General features: G+C 31.2%; 2 protein-coding genes across 3 annotated transcripts; both read right to left on the bottom strand.

Annotated features, from left to right (window-relative positions):
- Nucleotides 1-5941: 5941 nt before the first annotated feature.
- Nucleotides 5942-9451, bottom strand: LOC130495575 (probable metal-nicotianamine transporter YSL5). The gene is made up of 9 exons (XM_056986984.1): nucleotides 9309-9451; nucleotides 7790-7881; nucleotides 7580-7683; nucleotides 7399-7480; nucleotides 7182-7292; nucleotides 7010-7093; nucleotides 6577-6629; nucleotides 6273-6338; nucleotides 5942-6154 (listed from the first exon to the last, which is right to left on the bottom strand). The coding sequence occupies exons 1-9, from the start codon at nucleotides 9449-9451 to the stop codon at nucleotides 5942-5944; spliced, it is 948 nt and encodes a 315-aa protein (XP_056842964.1).
- A 6805-nt stretch (nucleotides 9452-16256) lies between these two features.
- On the bottom strand, nucleotides 16257-18951 carry LOC108813872 (UPF0496 protein At3g28270). 2 transcript variants are annotated; one of them, XM_018586552.2, is made up of 3 exons: nucleotides 18835-18872; nucleotides 17749-18737; nucleotides 16257-17450 (listed from the first exon to the last, which is right to left on the bottom strand). In XM_018586552.2, exons 2-3 carry the CDS (start codon nucleotides 17882-17884, stop codon nucleotides 16384-16386), a joined length of 1203 nt encoding a protein of 400 aa, XP_018442054.1. In that variant the 5' UTR covers nucleotides 17885-18737; nucleotides 18835-18872; the 3' UTR covers nucleotides 16257-16383. The 2 variants fall into 2 exon arrangements, with proteins under 2 accessions (XP_018442054.1, XP_018442055.1); XM_018586553.2 differs by lacking the exon at nucleotides 17749-18737 and having other exon boundaries at nucleotides 18835-18951.
- Between the last annotated feature and the right edge of the window lie 1599 nt (nucleotides 18952-20550).

Genomic DNA, 20550 nt, shown 5'->3' with positions numbered 1-20550 from the left:
AGGTTGTGAGTGGTAATCGAATTGTTGGGATGTTAGTTAATTAATAAAAATGTTCGCCAGAAAACAATACATTCCAACTTACTAATGATCATAGTGCTAGTTGTGTATTAGTTTGTCAAAAGTTTAACTCGAGTAGATGCCCAATTCTACCACTAATTTGTTTCTGTGGGTTTGGTGCACGCATCGCATTAAGATGAAGACTTGTAGCGTAGCTATGGCAGACAAAGCTAATCTTTTTTTTTTGTACCTATGTTTATATTTCTTCACAAACACTGATTATTATTAAGAAAATATACTATATTGTAACGTACGTATGCATCTTAAGAGAATCACCAATGGTTGGCTTCATTTTTATTTTCAAATATGTCATTTCTTTAAAATGAAAAAAAAAATGAAGCAACATTCACTCCAATGGTTTGTTTCATTTTCCAAATATATTATATCTTCACTTTATCATTGATTACTAATAAAAACTTTATATTTTTTCCTATTTACTTATTTTACCTAATTACTTTATCTTAACAATAATTCAACACATTTATTATTATATATAAATTAAAAAATTGTTATATAATAAATTTATTACATAACATGAATAAACAAACACAAAACATCATAATTTGTAAAAAAACACCATATATAAAATTCTTTTCTACAATTGATTAACAAAAGGGTTTGAAAATAAGAAATGAGATTATTTATATTTGATTCTTTTAAAAATGTTCTTAAAATAAATATTCATATGATTTTCAATATAAAATTTTATTATATAAAAACAATAGTCGAAATTGTGAAATTAATTGGATAATATTAACATATACAATTTATTTTGGTTAAAGATAAGAATAAATAAAAGTGAAAGATCAGTTTACAATTTAAAAAGTTTATCTTTAAAAAATGAAAATATGCACAATAGATCTTTAAATTTAAAGTAATACTGTTTATGGCTTTATTTTGAAGTATATATCAAAAATCCACTTCAAAATGAAGAAAAAAGTAAAAAAATGAAGTGGGGTTGGAAATAGTGTAAAGTCCGCGATACATTAATTAATATGTGTATACACCGGTTGTCTAAGTTTGAACTTTGACTCTTCAACTCGACAGAGATAGATGCGGATCCATAGTTTTCTTGACTTTTTGATATTAGCGTCACGTGTCACTGTCCGACGATCGGATCATTTTGTTCTGGGAAGTCCTCTTTCAAATAGTATTTTTTTATAATTGTGAAATTCTGTTTTAAAGTTCTTTTATCAGTGATCGGAGAAAATAATACCCTCTTTAAAATTGATTAGGGAGTTTATGAGATGTAATAGGGAAATAAAATTTAAAAAGGAGTTTGCTGTCTAAATTTGTATAATTAAAAAATTTCATCAACATCACTAATACAAAGCATTTCGGCGTATCAGATTCGTTCAAATCATATGATACCAGTGACTAGGCGGCCAGTAATTAGCATACAGAGTCTTTTTTGACTAAACATTTAGAATTTATATATAGCAGACAAACCGAGCCAAAAGGTTTTGCTCCATGGTTAGTGTTTACGATTTCCAACATCAAGAAGTTGAGATAGCAATCATCGTCCTGATTATAAGTTGAGATCAGATCACAAGTCTAAGGCAATTAAAAAACGAAGATAGTCGAACAAAACATACAAGTTATATATCATTCTGCTCTAGTCGATCTTGAACATGAGCATTTATCACAACGAGTCTACCATTAAGCTTCAAGGCAACTCCAAAAAAGCTCTGTAACGCTCCGATCGTCTACGCCTACTCTCTCGGTCCGTGGGTTCCATATCATCTGATAGTCGGTCGTTAATTTTTCGAAGCTCGAAATTATTATTTAATGATCTTATAATTACCACATGACTTTTCTCCGTGTTTTGGTATCACTCGATATCGCGAATCACTTTCCGATAGGAAAATCAATTTGCAGTAAAGTCTTATTTTTATAGTCTCCTTGTGTTATTCATTTTGTATGTTATTTACATGATTTGATAACATTTATTATTAACTAGGTTACTCACATGCATCTATATGCAGGAATGAATATTAAAAAAAAGAATTGCAATAGTTAGTAATATTTATTTTTATTTTGTTTAGTTTTATGTTCAATATTTTAGTTAAGCCTTTTATTTATGAGTTATTGATTTATGATGTTTAACGTAAATGATTTTACAGAATATTAAAATTTTCTATTATATTGTTTTCAAAAATTTATTTTTATTTTTCTTTTTATAAATTATAGTTTGACTTTAATCTGGTATACTTAGTTTATTATTGTTTTGTAATCGCTTTAATTATAATTTTATGTTTTGATTATTTGATTATTATTAGGGTTTGTAAATTTTTGAAAACATACAAGTCACTTATAAAATTTATAAGCTAGCAAAATTACATTTTTTAAATAAAAATTAAAAATTTACCATTTTGAAGTGAAAATTTATCATTTTAATCAAATTTATAAATCTAAAACATTCAAATGTTTTTCTAAAAAATATGTAAACATAAATTCAGTTAAAAACACTTAAATATTTTTAGAAAAGTTTCTTACAAATAACATATTGTATTTTAGTGAAATATACACTAAGAAGAAGTTGTATGCACCTCATTCTAAATTGAAATCATGTTTATGGCGTTTGTGGCGGAGTAACTACTCCGAACATTAAAGGTACTAAATCTTTTATTGGACTCGATTACATGTTATAACTGCTACCTCAATAAAATGTGTAGCCAAATAATTTCTTTGAAATCTTTTTCCATTATATAGTCACTTTATGAATATTCATTCTGATCTTTCATCAGATGAATATAATTATGTAACTAAAATGATGAGTGTAGTTTTTAACTGAGTAAAAACATGATTTTATGAATAAAGTAAAATCTTAGATATTCAAATATTTGTTTTGAATGTTCATATTTGAAAGAATTAGTTTTCTTATTATATAGATATATGGACATCCCTATACTATTAAAATTAAGAATTTTTATTTAAAAGAAAAACCATTTATTTAGAAATTAAAAATGCAAAAAATAATATAAAATAGTAACTACGATTCTTTAACATGAAAATTTGTAAATAAGATTTTTAGAAAAGTATCACAAAAATGTATTTAACTAATGTTATCAAATTTCTAAAATAACAGAAAATTAATAAAATTTTTAGAAAAGTATCACAAAAATGTATTTAACTAATGTTATCAAATTTCTAAAATAACAGAAAATTAATATCCTAAAATAATATTTCTAACTAAGTTGATTTATTTACTTTATTAATAAGATATTAGATATTTATTTTCATAAACATATATGTGTTTGTACACTAATAATATTTTCTTTTTGATATTATATTATATTTTTTATTTATATATAATAATTATTTTTCTTAGATTATAGGTTTTTAAATATAATTTTTTATTTTTCTATATTTTTCTATATCTTTCATACTATTTTCCTTTTTATTTTTGTATAAAAATCGTTTTTGTTCAAATACATGCTTTGAATATATAAATGTATATATATATATATATATATATATATATATATATATATATATATACACTATATTAGAGATACTGTATTTTATTAGTTCCTTTTTAATTTATATAAAAGGAAATTTGTTTTGTTAAAGTGCATGTTGTACATATAAAGTTGATATATATATATATATATTATATATATATATATATATATGTAAGTTAATTCAGAAACAATTATTAACAGAAAAAGTAAAACAAAAGATATTGGTAATGATATTTTAATAATAAACTGAATTCATTAATGTTATAATTGTAACTAATCATTCTAAAAATTAACATGAATGCAACACATTAGAAACAGACTTCTCAAATAAATTATATATACTAGATTCTTTCTCCGCGCTACGCGCGGAAAAGTGTGTTGATTGTTTATTTTCCGATCATATGTTTCAATGTTTGTGTTTGGAATGAGAGTGTTGTATTTCTCAAAGCAATGAGAAAGTCAGTGAATTATTTAGGGGAACTCAATCCAGTAAAAATAAACTAATTATAATCAAACCTAGCCGAGATTAAAAAGTGGTTTTAGTTTGGTAATACATAATATAGTGAATAGATGTGATTTTTAAGAAACCGCGCTATCCAGAATATTCCGAATAAACGTGGTTTACTAAAATTTCTTTATAATGATAACTTAAATATTTTGTTTCTCCATAGCCTGAGTCATCTGCATTTGTTAAATGGAACACACTTATTTACATAGTTAGAAGTTTATATACTTTGGCCGAAAATATTTTCAAACCCCTAAATTTTTTTCCCTGATGTGACATAGGAATATCCTTCGTGCAAGTGCCTGGACCAGGGTACGAACTCTCCCTCCAACATATTTTTTATTTTCAGCCATTTTCCGTTTTTGGCAGATTTAAATTTTGAAATTTGGTTACTAAATTTATGATTTTTTAAACATATAGTTTCATTTTCATAAATCATTAATTTATATACATACTATTCATATAAGTAGAAATAAAGCATTGTTTTATTTGTTTTATATTGAAAATGTAATACACCATTGTTTTTTAACACTTCTATAAATTTTGATAATATTTAATAATATTAAGTTAAATTAAAATTACATCAATGCAATTTAGTTAATGTATAAAAGGTAAACATAATCTTTTCTTACTTTATACACAAAACACATATGATAAAACAGAAAATCATAAATGAAACTTATACATATGATAATAGATGTCACTAAAACAATGATCATCCAAATACTTCGTACACTGAATCTCTATCTCTTGAATAATCTAGGAATATTTGTTTTGGCTTGAAACATACAATAAAAATAACTCCGCGAAACTCCTAGCCCTTTTGCTTAAACCAAAAAATAACTAAATAAAATATATTTTATCTTACAATAAAAATATATAAGAAAAATACACCTTTTATCTTAATTTTCTTTTTCTATTTTGGTGATATGTGTGAATGTTTACTTTAAAATTTATTATTATGGACTGAAATTTGGGCATTTTCTTGTTAAAGGTTGTTAATTATTATTGTTGATATTTTGGATTTTTTGAAAGATGGGTTTGATCTAAGCTGTTAGGTCTAACTATTAAAATGGAGCATGAAGCTTTTGAATCATTTAGAATGGTATCAAACGTTCAAATATGTTTAAACATTGTGACCATTGTGTATTGTGTTTAGGTGGGGTTGTTTGTTTATTATGTTTATTGAGTTTTTTTTTCCTACGCGGTCGACAAAAATGTTGTTTTTTCTACGTGATGCAAAGATTATATTCTAAATCTAGTTTTTTTTTCAATTTTTGGGAAATAACTTATTCTCACATAATATTATAATTTAAATTCATAAGATTATGGATATATATGAGATGATTGGCAGTGAATGTAGCTTTATGTTTTTGGCTGTAGAATTTAGTGAATAGAATTATTTGTTTTGTTTTTTTTACTGTAACTTCCAAAGCACTATTTTTTTTGCTACAAACTAAAAAATATTACTTTAGGAAGTAGATACAATACATAAATTAAAAGTGTTTTAGTTGTGAAATTAGATTTTATCATTGTTTATTTTTGTTGTGTTTCATTCTTTTCAGTTATGCAAATATGCAATAAATTTGAACCTTTTTATAAATTACTAAAATGTTTTTTATTAAAAATTTACTAAAATGCTTTTTAATGTATTTTCACAGATTTTTGGATTTCACAAAGCTCCTTTTCACTCCACATTATGAGCGCAGTTCTCACCTAGCTCTCCTCATGACCACTGTTATTGTTTCCATAAAACTTTTTAGACTTTGGTGGTGTTTCCTTTGGGATCATTTTTATATTCGAACTCCTCACGAAATTACTCAATTTAAGATTCTACCTCCAATGTCGAGAACAATGCTTCGCTTTCACCTCATGATATGATGAGATTAATATTTTGCTGCTGCTCTTCTTACGGTTAAGGTTCGGTGACTGGGGCCAAGTCAGAGAAACTGTGAGGGATTTTTATCGCTGTAGTGATGATGTAACTTCCGATAGCAAACCAAGTGGGGATTTGGTGTTTGAGGAAGAACCTTGTACGACGCTGGTCATCGTATGATTGTTTTGGGCTAAATGGAGAACCAGTTGGGTCTTCTTCGATGGTGAATGATGTTCTTGTAGTTCCTCGAAGCTGTACAGATTAAATAGTCCTGAAATTGTCCGGCTAAGCACTTTGCAGAAATTGTATCAACCATCTCCTAGGATTAACCAACTAATTGTTAAGATATACAAAGAGTTATCAGTAGTACCTCTTCCGGGTCAAGCAATGAGGTTTCCCAGAGCAATCCAGTCATCCCTCTCATCCCACCAATCACCTATATTTAGAAGGGGGCTGAAATGAGTGATTCAAGGGCAGGATTATTTTTTTTTTAAAACACGTGGGTCATCATGTCTTTACCATATCAACAGTGATGTTTTAAATAGGTTCACTGCAAGTAGTCTGCCTTAACTTCTCAGAAACAATCTCAACCAAAAGTAACCACAATATACAAATTCAATGGAAAATGAGTCAAAACATCAGAAAATTTACATTTCATGTAAAAACGGAGAGACAAAGCTTTTACCTATTGTTCCGGATTCAACTCTTGCAGCTGCGATTTGAGGTCCTGTGCATTTGACATCATTTAACACAAAATAAGAGAGCAGCAAGTCGAAAAGCAATCTCAGGATACCAAAAAAAAAAGAAAAAACATAGCATTTTGTATACAATAGAAGGAAGATCACACGCAAAACACAGAAACAAAAATTACCATATCGGTAGAGATCTGCATCTGTTTATCTTCTTAATTCATTGCTGAGTCGAAGATTGTTGCGAAGGAACAATAATATCAAAGAGAGAGATAAACTTAAAGAAGGATTTATAATAGCAGAGTTTTGTATACCTACTGGAGACCATGCATGCTGCTGGGTTCGCCATCTGCAGGAAACCAATTTCCTTTTTATTTATTTCAGTGAGAGGCCAAATTATCCCTCGAAGAGAGAATACCTCCCAAGAGAACAGAGATGTTGATTATGTATGGGTATATCATCCCAGCACCCACATATATGTTGCTGAAAATCAAAGTAGAACCTGTTTGTACATCAAGACTTTAACATTGTGATACAGAGAGGAAAAAAAAACAATAAGCCAGCTTCAGCGTATTGTTTGTTGAGCTTACTTGTATTGGTCAGCTTTGAGTCCAAATGATGGGAAATTTGAGAACCCACAATTCTCTCCTTCAGTGAAGAACCATTAGAAGAAACTCCAAAAGAAGCTACAGGAGAGGAATCTACCCAACATCATCACTTGTTTCCTGATGCAGAGAAGCAGTATAGAGTAAAAAGAAAGCAGACAAGTCAAAACTAATAAGCATAAAGTGAAGAAATGAAAGGTACCTTGAGGGGTATGGAAGCTGTTGATAAGATGAGCAGTTGTAGTACCACTTGGGTATGTTAGTTTGAAGTCTATTACCATTATCTGCAAACAAATAGAAACTGATCTCTTCAACTCATTGTCCCTTAGGTTTTGGTACACATTAGTGAAAGCATGAAAGAAAAACTGAAACCAACCTTTCACCTTTCGCAGGGGAACAACAGAGAAGAGACCAAGAAAGCTGGCGACAAAGAGGAAACCGATAGTCCAACCCAAGGAAAAGTCCTTGAAGCCACGGGAAGCATTTCCTGATTGTCAATTCGTTTACTCATGCCAAAGAGGTATGTCCCTGATCAACAATGTCTCGATTTAATCTTTCGTAAGCAAGTGGTACCACCCACTCCGTTATATTACGCTTTGTTGTTGCGCTTAGTCTCTCAACTCGTCTCTTACCACGCCCCCCGGCTTCTGATTCTTTCCCTGATCCAACTCTTTCTGTGTGTTTTCTTGAAATTTCCAACAAAAGGAATAAACTTTACATGAAAACCATTAGAGACGAAGGAAAGGCATGAAGATTGGAGCATTAATAGACTCCAAAATTGATATAAAATTTTTAAACAGTAATCATGAAGAACACCATAACAGATTATTGCAGTAACCAAACAAAGGAAAGAGCACCATAACAGATTTAGCCGATAAGACTTATTGCAGTAACCAAACTAAGGAAAGATCAGAAAAATCCATAAACGAAAGAGGGAGATTTTAAAAATCATCGGAGTCGATGAATTAAGAAGATAAACAGATATGTACCATCAAATCCTTTTCCACAACAGCGAACTCGAGAATCGGCGTTTTTTATTAGTCACATTTTTAACGTTACGGAGGGGAAGCTAAGAGGTGAAAGGAACCCAATCGACAATTGTTTACGATGATAGGGTTTGTTCATCGCAGAAAGATGAAATGATCGTGAGATGAGCTACTTGGCTTGGACGAAACTGCGATTGAAGCCCAACTGATCTAAGTAACGTCTGACGTGGCGAGAACTTCTTCTCCTATTGGCCAATTTAATCTGCTGACGTGGACACTCTATCTATGAAGCTTATTTGCCTTTTAATATAGTATTGATCGGAGTCGATGAATTAAGAAGATAAACAGATATGTACCATCAAATCCTTTTCCACAACAGCGAACTCGAGAATCGGCGTTTTTTATTAGTCACATTTTTAACGTTACGGAGGGGAAGCTAAGAGGTGAAAGGAACCCAATCGACAATTGTTTACGATGATAGGGTTTGTTCATCGCAGAAAGAGGAAATGATCGTGAGATGAGCTACTGGGCTTGGACGAAACTGCGATTGAAGCCCAACTGATCTAAGTAACGTCTGACGTGGCGAGAACTTCTTCTCCTATTGGCCAATTTAATCTGCTGACGTGGACACTCTATCTATGAAGCTTATTTGCCTTTTAATATAGTATTGATTGATATATATATATGTACTTAACCAAAACTGGTTTTTCAATACAGTTTTGGATAGATTTAAACAATGCTGGAATATTGAAGATCATTTAATCCTTTTCTTGTTTTTTCTGCTTGTGTTTTGCTAATTTTTTTCGTTTTTTTCATCAAATAAAAACTATTTTGTTAGATTCGAGGGAACTGTATTCTGGCGGTGTCTAAGATAACATAAAAGAAAATTTGACACTTTCCAAAAACAATGGGTTTCTGTATTTAAACAATTTTATAATTTTTGTTTGTTATGTACGATATAGTCTAATTTGAAATTTCTTATATTAATTAAAAAAATTGGGAAATTGCCACTAATATCACTTTCAAGGTATTACTTTTTAATTATACACTAACCAACTATATCACTAGATTTTTAATAGCAAAATGACCACTATGTCCCTGATTAATTAAATCTAAAACCACCGACGAAGTCACGTTTGACGAAGAGAAGAGTACGACTTCATCTTGTTCCTTGCAATCACCAAGCTTCATCTGCGACCATGGCCATTCTGCGTCTCTGAACTCGAGTTGTGTCCTCCGTTCATTCGCCCTAACCACTGCTGCTTCCATCTCGCGCCATCTCCTCATTCCGAGAGCTCACATCGAGCAGTACAGATTGATGACGAAAATCATAAGCAAGATGCAGCGATACGGAGCCGTTGGAGTCTAATCGAGGAGATGAGAAAGAAGAATTCTCACCTGATCGAGCCAGAGCTGTTCGTTGTTCTCGCCGTCGAAGGCGTCAAGGTGTGTTATACATTGTATCGATTAGGTGCTCTTCTTCATTTAGATTCGGAATTGGGATTTTTAATGTCTTTAGTAGTTGTGATGGTGTGTGATAGATAACATATGTAAGTGCGATTAAGCTGATGCACGAGAAGACTAAGTTTCGTTTGCACTCTCAAGATGTGCCGTACGGATCTGGCAGTGGTCCGCAATCAGTCACTGGTTTTCCAGGCGTCGTTGATTCCAACAGCTACTGGGTACTTCCTTTGTTCCTTTACTACTATACAAAAGATCATTTTAGTTTTTTTGTGTCTTTGGATAGAAATTAGAACAACACATTAACTTGCAATTTGATATCTGAAGTTATGGTTTAACGAAGCCATGAAATAAAGAGGCTTTATGGGCAGTGTTGTATGATTTGTTCAAGGATGTTAAGAGTTACTCTTCAAGTAACTTTTACTTAAAAGAGAAACATATGATTTTTGTGACGTTTTTGTGGTTTGTATCTAAGTTTGCTTCTGATTCTTTTCATCTCAGGATTCATATTCAGGCATAAACTTATGGAGCAGTTGGGTATGAAGGTTTTGTTTATTTCCTGAATTGTATCTACACTGGGAGGTTAAAGCCATTTCCTTTGGAGGTTTCCACTTGTGTTGACTCTGTTTGTGCTCATGATTCTTGTCTACCTGCTATTGATCTCATTGTTGAGTTGATGTATGCTTCATCCATTCTCCAAGTGCATGAGCTTGTTTCATCTTTTCAGGTGTGTAAATGAAGCTTTCTCTTTGTCTTCTTGATTCAAAGATTGTTTAATTTTAACAGTTTATGTTGTATGTTTGCAGCGGAGGCTTTGTAACTTTGTGGAGAAGTAAAAGCCATGAAAATGTTTGATCTGATCATCTGGTGTATCTTTATAAAGACATATAAATCTCTTGTAATTATTATTTATAAACTCTTACAAATGATATATTTGTTATACCAATTATGAACTTTCATAAAGCGATTTATAAAATAGTTATATAAAGCTCTTATAAACCCTTATAAGATGATATAAATCATTACAAAATTTATAGATGGTTTTATAAGCCTTTATAAATAGTTATATAAATATTTAAATGGTTTTAGAAACCTTTATGTTTTTTTATAAACCCTATATAAACTCTTCAAACCCCATTAAAACCTTATATAAACTCTTAAAAATCTTATATAAATTACTTATAAACTTATTTAAATTATTTTGCAAACTCTTATAAATTATTTTACAAACTCTTGTAAATTGTTTTTATAAGTCTTTTAAATTATTATAAACTCTTATAAATGATTTAAGAGACTTTCTTGAATCCAGATTTATATTTTATAAAGGTGTAAAAAAATTGGAACAAATTGAACTTTTAGCAAATAACTGTATGATTAATGTTGCAGAGAGAAATTCAAACACAATCTCTATAATATTATTTGAGAAGTCAGTTTCCTACGTGTCGCGCTCACGTTAACTCTCACGGTGGTTGATTACGATGATACCCTTAATGAATCAAATATATCTAATTATCATTATTAAACATTTATTTTATTTTATTTTTCCTTTTCTATTTATGTTTCTTTTTTTTCAAATAACCTATATATAAAGAAATTTTAAAAACGAAAATATCTTTTATATATAGTGTAATTCATAATAAGGAGATTTCACAAAATAATCTTGATTTTAAAGTAAAAAAAAATCTTCCCTTTTTAAAAATAATCTTAACAATATAATATATTTTTTTAAAGTATTAAGCATTTTATTTAAATAAATATATTTCTCATATTATTACAAAATAATTTAAATAGCATAAACTAAGATATCTTTAATGAATAAAATTTAATTTAATCTTTTTATGTCCCCTTTTATGTTTTTCAAATAACATGTATGATAAAGAAAATATTTATAAACTTAAACCGAAAATACCTTTTATATATAATTTGATTTCATAAATAGGAAATTTTAGAAAAATAATCTTGATATTAAATAAAGAATTAATATTCCTTTTTCGAATGTATCAATTATATTTTTATGCAATTTCGTACCTATCATCATTTATTTTTATAATTTTATTTGTGATAATTATCATATTCCAAATTACCAAGTACTATAAAATTAACATAGTCATAGGCTATTTACAAATAGCCAATTCATAAATATATATACACATCTAAGATGAAAACCAAACTAATGCAATGAATATGATTTGGTTGAATAAGATTAGAAATAGTTATACTTGAATTTAACGGAAATATGTAACACAATATACCCACAAATGAGTAACTAGACCAATCCAAATTATTTTATACAAAGTCAAACATTAAATAAAAATAATATATTATCATTTATTCTCAACATTTTACTAAATAAATTTGAAATTCTCAAATAATACTACAAATATATTAACCAACTATTACAATTAAGATGTAATTTTGAACCGATCAACACTTTAGTTTACTTTTACTATTTGATTTTCAAAACAACTATATATATAAATTTAAGGCAAGAATCAAACTGTATAAAAATAACAAAATTAATCAAAATTTTAATCGGTATAACAAAATATCTTAGTTGAATCGTAAAAAGTAAATGTTATTTAATATATCCAAATAATAACCAAACAATCGAGATATTATATATCCAAAATTATAATCTAATTAAAATAACACAAAGTTATTTAAAACAAACCATGCATATTGATTACAATATAAATTACATAATAATTTAAAAAATTTAAAAAATATTAATAAACTATCATAATGTAAATAAAATATTATAATGTATTTACTTTATAAAATATTTATACCCGTGCATGAGCACGGGAAAATCACCTAGTATGATTAATGTATAATTAATAACTGTATGATTAATAACTGTATGATTAATGTTGCCAAAAAAAAAGAGAAATTCAAACACAATACTGAATTGAACAACATTTAAAGAGTTAACGAAGTCGGTTATTTAGAACATATTCCTATAAATTATTTTTATAAATATTTTATAAACTCTTATAAATTATTTACATACCTTTATAAATCCTAAAAAAAATATTTTATTAACTTTTATAACTTGTTTTTTTGTCAACAACTCTTATAACTTGTTTAATAAGCCTTTCTAAAGTGTTATAGACTCTTATAAATGATTTAAGAGATTTTTTAAGTGATTCATAAACCAGGGTCAGGAATCTGCTTATCTCCTGCCCCAACATTAACATTCACGGCAGCAACCGTTGGTTGGATCAAGGGAAGACCAGTCAATAGATCAATCTGGTTTGTTCCATCCAGATTATTATTCGCTGTACTGTGATCTCCCATCCTCCCCTTATCACGATCCTTCTTCTTTGATTTCCCGGTTTTATCACTCTTACCCATCTGCAAAACCATTTGTTAGTCTCAACGAATATTCATCTAATCGATGAAACTGTACCTTATAGCGGAAGACTTGACTGCCCGATGAGTGGTGTGTCCCTACCCAATCTAACCAGTCCTAGAAACAACTCCGCTCTGATACCACTTGAAACACCCTAACCCGGACACTAAGTCCGGTGAGGTTCCATCCGGCCGAGCCACTTAATGGGCCGGCCAATTAACTCGTTTTAAGAGCCTGATATTCTTTACTTAGCAGTTTTTCATGCTTGATTCTGAGATTCATTATGATAGAGTCTAACGCATAATAGTAGAGTCTAACGCAAGAAATGAACTGGACTTTATTTAGATAATACTAAGGATTCGGTTACATAATGCATCAGTTTGCCCGAAGGCTTTACATCATATTAAGATCCTAACAACGAGTTCTTCACACCACCACCCATCTTCCCAGGCCGCCAGTCCTCCGCTTCATGCAAGATCCTTACCCCGATCACCATCTTTTCCTGAAAGACCAAAGAGGCGTAAGTAACTCAACAATTACTTAGTGGTGCCTCATCCCGTCTAACGGCCTATATGCATGAATGAATGAATGCAGATCATGCTATGTAAACGATCAAACTAACATAACTGTTTGAACCGACTTAGTCTAGGAATTCGTCTTCAGGGCCGTTAGCCTTGAGAGATCAACCCGATCACCAAGCCACTAGACACCCTGTGAACCCTTGAACCAAATCCAGCCATAAGTTCTGTTAATGGAGAATAATGAAGTAAAGAGAAATTACCCGATGGAATCACCCATCCGGTCCGACCCACCGTCTACCGATCACGGCAGTCACTATCCGAGCGAGCATAAAGCCACGGTCCTCACTCACCGTTGCCAGGCGGTTAGTTTGCCCTAACCGCTGAACTTAGATTATTTCCGCCCAAGCGGAAGTTAGATCGCGGCAAAGACTCCCTTCCGGTCAAGCCAGTCACCAACGAACCTTTCTCCTTTCTCTTTCCCTTCCTTTCGGTTGTTCTTACTGATTATCTCTGAGTTTTTCTGCCTTAGACGTCTTGGCTGCGAAACTCTGCCCAGAATGTAAGTTTATACAATTTTGGGCAGTTTCCAGCGAATAGGTGCCTTTCTGATCCGAACGGTCGCGACCTGACTGGTCGTACCGGTTCGCGAACTGCTCATATAACTACCTTACACCTAGCACACAGACTTGCCATCAGCTGCCCGAGCTAGCTACACACTAGCCCCAACTGTTTGACCTAGCTGACAGTCCTTCCAGCTGAGCTGAGCTACCCGACTGTCCACTGAGCTGACTGAACTGGTCGAACCAGCTGAATGAGATCCCTTGAGCTCGCCCATTATCAATTTACTTAGCCATTTGATCCTTCCCTCTAATTCGGCCAAGACGTCATGGAAAATTTTCTAACAAACCAAAACGTCAGAAAATTCTTAGAAACATCGTGGGTAGGATAGTGAACATTTAATTGAAGTTGGGATATAATCTTCAGCTTACTCAAGAAGGATCTCTTTACCAGTACATTTTGATTTTAAATCACTTTAGATAACATAAACCGTGCATGTACAAAATGTGACCCATATATCTTTGATATAAAATTGCATATATGAATAAATTATTCACTTTGATATATATCTCTATACTATTATTTGAGAAATCAGTTTCTATGTGTCGCGCTCACGTTAACTTTCACGATGGTTGTTTACATTGATACCTTTAATGAATTAAAAATATAATATTTAAATACTATTATTGTATTTTTTATTTATTTTCCTTTATAAAAATTTCCAAATTACATATATAATAAAAAAGGAAACATTTATAAAGCTAAAACGAATTTAAAAACGAAATTATATGTATAAATAATAAGTTTTCATAAAAAAGAAAAGTTCACAAAATAGTAATATTCCATTTTTCTAAAAAAAAATTTGATAACATAAAATATACTAATAAAATACTTTCTTTATAATTGTATTTTCACAGAATCTTGATATTATAAAAGAAATAATATTTCTTATAAAACATAATTTTAAATAGCACAACAATATATTTTTAAGTAATAGAAATATTTTTTTATATAACTATCTACTGTTTTAGATGATTACATAAAATAATTAAGTAACATAAACTGATATATGTTTAGTTGACTAAAATTAGTTTATAGTTATTATTATTGAAATGTTATTTTCTTATATTTAGTTGATTGTAATATCTTTCATTTACAGCAAAAAGTATAATTTAATAAATATTCATAAAATTATTTAGAAATTATAAAAATATTTTAATTATTGTAAATATTGATATGTCTTCATGAGTTTCCCAAAAAAGTATCAGTTACTTATGTATGTAACTTCCTATAGATCATCGCTTTATTTTCTAATATCTTTTAAAAAATAACATTAATGATAAATAAAATTAATTTGACTTGGCTTAATTATAATAAAATAATTATACTTCCATTTGAATTTAAAAGAATATATGTAACTCAATATACTCATAAGTGAGTAACTCGACTAATCCAACTTAGATCTAAAATCATAGATTTAACTACAATAAGAAAATATAATTTTGTAATAATAATAATTTATTTTATAAATATAAATTATAGGAAGACTCCAAACACATTAAAAATGAAAATAAAATATTAACCAACTGTTACAATTTAGTTCTTTTTGTTAAATTAAGATATATGCATGAGACTTCAGAATAATATTATTATACTAATTTACGTAATTTGGAATCAAACATTTTTTTTTTATTTCATTCTAAGCACAATATATCTTAAGTTATACATAATCTTCCTAATATATATTTACATATCTAAGAAAACAAGCAACCTAAATGCAAATAAGAAAATTAATCAAAATTTTAATAGATTTAGAATAAAAAATATATTATAGTTGAATTCAGAGAAATAGATGCAATCCAATATACCCAAATGATAGTTAAATCGACTAGATCTAATCTAACATATCTAAAATCATATATCTAATTAAAGTAATATAATATTATTAATATATATTATGCATAAAAATTATAAATTAATTTAAAATCAAAAATTAAATAGCAATAAATTATTATAATATATATTTACTTTATAAATATTTATACCCGTGCATGAGCACGGAAAAATCACCTAATATATATATATATATATATATAACTATCTCAATATTCTATTGCAGCATATTCCACATATAAGTAAGAAAGTTGTCCAAAAAAAGTAAGAAAATGTTTCCACACATTACTAAAGATGAATTGGATGCTGTCAAAGAAAAGAGATCAATAAGTGGTTACAATTACACATGAGTATGGATCTTGATTCTTGAACAAGAAACATGAATAACGTTCAAAACGCATTTTTATAGTTTACCGCTACCCTTTGATCTTTTCCAGAACCTTAATAATCGCCCCAGTGACCAATTCTTTAAGCTTAGCCACATTTTCGCCAACCTCGTTGATTTCGTCAGTAAATCCACTCATTTTCTTATTGATTAGTTGCAAGGCAAGTTTGGTGTCTATCTCGCTATCCTCCCCAGCAAAATCCGCGATCTCCAACATCGACGAGATCTTTTCTAATAGGTTCTCGACTAAGCTCATTATGGTCGCCATCGCATCTTTATTGACTTCCAAACCTTTCTCCACCTGTTTTGCTATTTCTTCCTGTTTCTTCAGAATGTCTTCCAGTTTCGGCAAGTAACCAAGGATGACGAATGGTAACAATAAACTTGCACCTATCACTAGAGCTTCGCCGTTGTGCGCATTTATAGCCACCTCTATGAGAGCAACACCGATAAACACACATGGGAGAAATACACTCGTAACCAGAGTAAGCATCATTGACTCAGCATATGCCTCATCAATCTTTGTTTTCAGCTTACTCACTTTCTCCAGAAGGGATTCTTGCTCCTTTTTGACCAAGTCGAACTGAGCCTTTAACTTGTCGCCATCAAAATCTTCTTTCATGTCTTCAAACTTCTTCAGCTCCTCCAATGTTTTTTCATACCTCTTCTTATTATTTCCGCCATCTTCCGACTCTTTGTCAAAGAGTTCCACTGCGCGTTGAATGTAACCGTCGCCAATTGATGCTTTGTCGACCAAGTTATCTACAGTTTTGAAAAACTCTAAAGTTTTTAAGGTATCCTCAAAATAGGCCTTCACCAAAGACCTTAGATCTTCGTTCTCCCACACACCGCCTTCAATACGAATAATGAACTTTGCCACATCTAGGATTGCTTCAAGTAGATACCCGTAGACCTCCGCGTATGATGTGATTATGGAATAAGATCCAGTCTTGGCTTGAGCGATGATCGAGTTCAACACTTTTTTGGTCTTCTCTTGGAGCGAAGAATCAAAGGCTTTGAGCTCTGGGTGTTCTTCACAAGCAGCTTTGTAAGCACTAATTTGTCCCGAGTATACTTCGTGTAATGCCATTGATATTACTGAAAGAAAACAAAGCAGAGATCTTAGAGAAGTTAACATTCACTCCCTAAAAGCATATCATTATTCCACGGTTATTGTAAAAATATTTGAAGAAAAGCAAAAAGAATTATGATAATAAAGAGCAAATACGAACATCATAAAAAATAATAATGCAAAATATTTATATTTCTTTCATGTATAAAAAATAGATTTTATTATAAGAAATATGAAACTAGAAAAAGAATAAATATATGTGCAAAATCTGTGTATATGCAAAAACACCCATCTAATAATACTTGAAAGTAAAGCATTAATTACATAGCAAAAAGAGAGAGAAAAAAAGTGAGAGAGACAGGGGATCGGCGGTTTGGCCGGCGCGTGAGCGTCCGTGCCTCCGTCGGACCCCCTTCTTGTCCGTCGTAAAAGTTTCCCTTTGCTCCCTCCAAGCCGTCATGTCATTATCCGCCTTGTCCGAGCTCTGATTCCGCCGTCTCCTCTGTCGGTGGCTCAGCTTTTGGAGCAACGACGCGGTTGCTTGGAGGTCAAAGGTGGAGAGGGAGCCGCTCGCATGCACAGGTTGTGTTTGTTCCCGAGGGATGGAAGCTACCTTAGTTCCGTCGCCGTCGGGTTTTCTCCGGGAGGTGGAGGCTTCCTCAGATTCACCGCCGCCGGTTTCAACTTTCGGGAAGGGGAGATTTCTTCTGCTCCGCCTTCGTCGGCTTTGGTTCCGGAGAGTGGAGGCTCGCAAAGCTCCAATCTGCCGGTTTTGAACTCGGGTTACTTTTGGGTTTTTTTCTGGTTCGAGATGTTTAAAGGAGAGACGTGGATCTTATCGTCTTGGTATCTGTTTTGGTCATAGCGGTTGAGATCTCGGTCGTGTGAGGTAGCTCTCCGTTCATGGCAGTTATGATTGAGAGAAGGATAGAAGTGGTGTTCTCGGTGCGCATGTCTAGGATTTGAAAAGCTTCATAGTCAGATTTGATCTCGCGGGAGCGATGGATCTCTCCGACGGAAAGACAGTGTGGAGAAAAAAAGAGAGATGGTTTCGGTCGGAGGCTTTTAGGTATAGATCGATGACGAAACGAACCGTGTGGTGGTGGTGCTCAGGCGACGATTTGAGGTGGAGACGGTCAAGATAAGACGGTAGCGTCTGGACGGATCAGATGTGACCACGTGTCCTCTATCTTTATCGCGTAGACCTTAGTCGTCGGATTTGGTTATTGGGCTGTGGGCCCGTTTAGCTTTTGCTTAGTATAGCCCATAGCTTTTTGGGCTTGTTATGGATCTTAATGTAATTGGGCTTCGGCCTGTTGTTGGGCTTGGCCCGTTTATTCAATATACTCAATTTGGGAAAAAAAAGCAGTAATTACATATCAAAATGAGCTAGAGTTTGAAGAAAATTACCGGATCAGAATCTTGCTCAAGACAAGAGGAAGATGTTTTGGATGATTTTGTTAGGTTAGTGATGTACAAGTATTTATAGGAGAAACTTGTGTAGGCTAGTTACAACTATACCCTCACTAATCGTTGATGTGTAAACATAACATTAAAGACTTGCGACGTGGTTTGTCTTTGTTTGGGTTCCAAAATTTTCTGTCAAAAAGCTTTCGTCTACTCCTTGATGATCCCCCTTGGTTAAATTGCATTGCATCCTTCATCTCTTTGGTGAAGCGGTTTAACGGCTGCTTGCGGCCTCATTTAGTTGAACTATTGTTAGAATTGAATATGGTATGATTGATTGTCATTCTATCTATATTGATAGACGATCAAAATTTTCTTTTCAGGGGTTTTTCCGTTTTCAAGAAGTTTGTACCACTAAACTTAATCTCAGAAGTTAATAGAGGACTTTTAACTCAAGTTTTTGTTTATTTCGTCGGTTTCAGCGATGGATTCATTGTCGATTTGGTTCAGTTTTGGAGTATTGACATGGAGCATTAGGAAGAAGCAGAGTTGTGTTAAAAAAAAAAAGGAAGAAGCAGAGTATAACTTTAGGATAGTTCTAATTTGGTTTTTTTAAGTGTTTCTTTGTAATCGTTCTTATCATTCTCCAGAGAATTTGTAGTTCGGTAAACCCTGTTAAAGATCAGTTAATAAAATTCAGATGAAAAAATCAAAAATTCATGGACTGTAGATAACAAACAAAATTATCTTGAATTGCAAGATTATTATTAAGTTTCATCCACTCATTTTGAATAACAAAATTATTGTGTTTCATCCCCACATCTTGAACTAACGCCCCATCTTCTGATCTCTTCTCTTTCATTCAGAACCAATAAAAGCAACTCGTGACTGTAACATTATTTTTATTCAAATGATTTAAGGTGGTTAGAAATTTGATGAATTATTTTGTTTTAAACGTGCCATAAAATATGGACTTTGAAATCTTATCTCCAATTGAATGGCCACTATTTTTAGTTTTCCTTTACTTATTTATTGAATCTTTGATTGGTGTGAGGCAGCTCGTCGTTGCAACTGTTATCAGCATTCTGCACGTGAAAATAATACATCAAATTCCCAATAATACGACAAGGACCACTACATTTCATCATGTGGTCACATGGATATAGACTTATTGTTTATGGTCCATTTGAATATCCGGATAGAGGATCCATCTATGGACTGCACCTCTTCTTATGAATTAGTTTGAGTCATTTTGGTCTGAAATACCGCAGGTTAATCAAAAAGAGATAATAATACAACAACGAGTTGCTTTGAGACGAGAAAATACTATTGGTTCTGAAAAGATTTAAGCCCTACATTCACCACTCTTAAGTATGTTCGTAGTTTTAAAAATGATTTTTAATATAAAAAACTCTCAACTAAATTTGTTTTCGATAAAAACCCCCAAACTAAATATTTAATGAAATAATCTTTAAACTAAATTTATTTAATGAATTAAACCATTTCAGGTTATAATTACCAGTACTACTGATAAATCTTTAGTTTAGGGTTTTTTACAATAAGTAAACATAGTTGGGGAGTTTTACCATTAAAAGAAAAATCTAAAATATAATAACATTACTAAAAATTAGTAACTTTAATTTTCAAAATTAGCATTAAAAAATTATATAGATATATAAGTCTGCTTTTTTTTTGTTTAAAATCAACATTATATATGTA

This window comes from Raphanus sativus, chromosome 6 (assembly GCF_000801105.2).
Source record: "Raphanus sativus cultivar WK10039 chromosome 6, ASM80110v3, whole genome shotgun sequence".
Classification (NCBI taxonomy): domain Eukaryota; kingdom Viridiplantae; phylum Streptophyta; class Magnoliopsida; order Brassicales; family Brassicaceae; genus Raphanus; species Raphanus sativus.
Note: the sequence above shows the minus strand (reverse complement) of the source record. Positions and strands in the feature narration are given on the sequence as shown.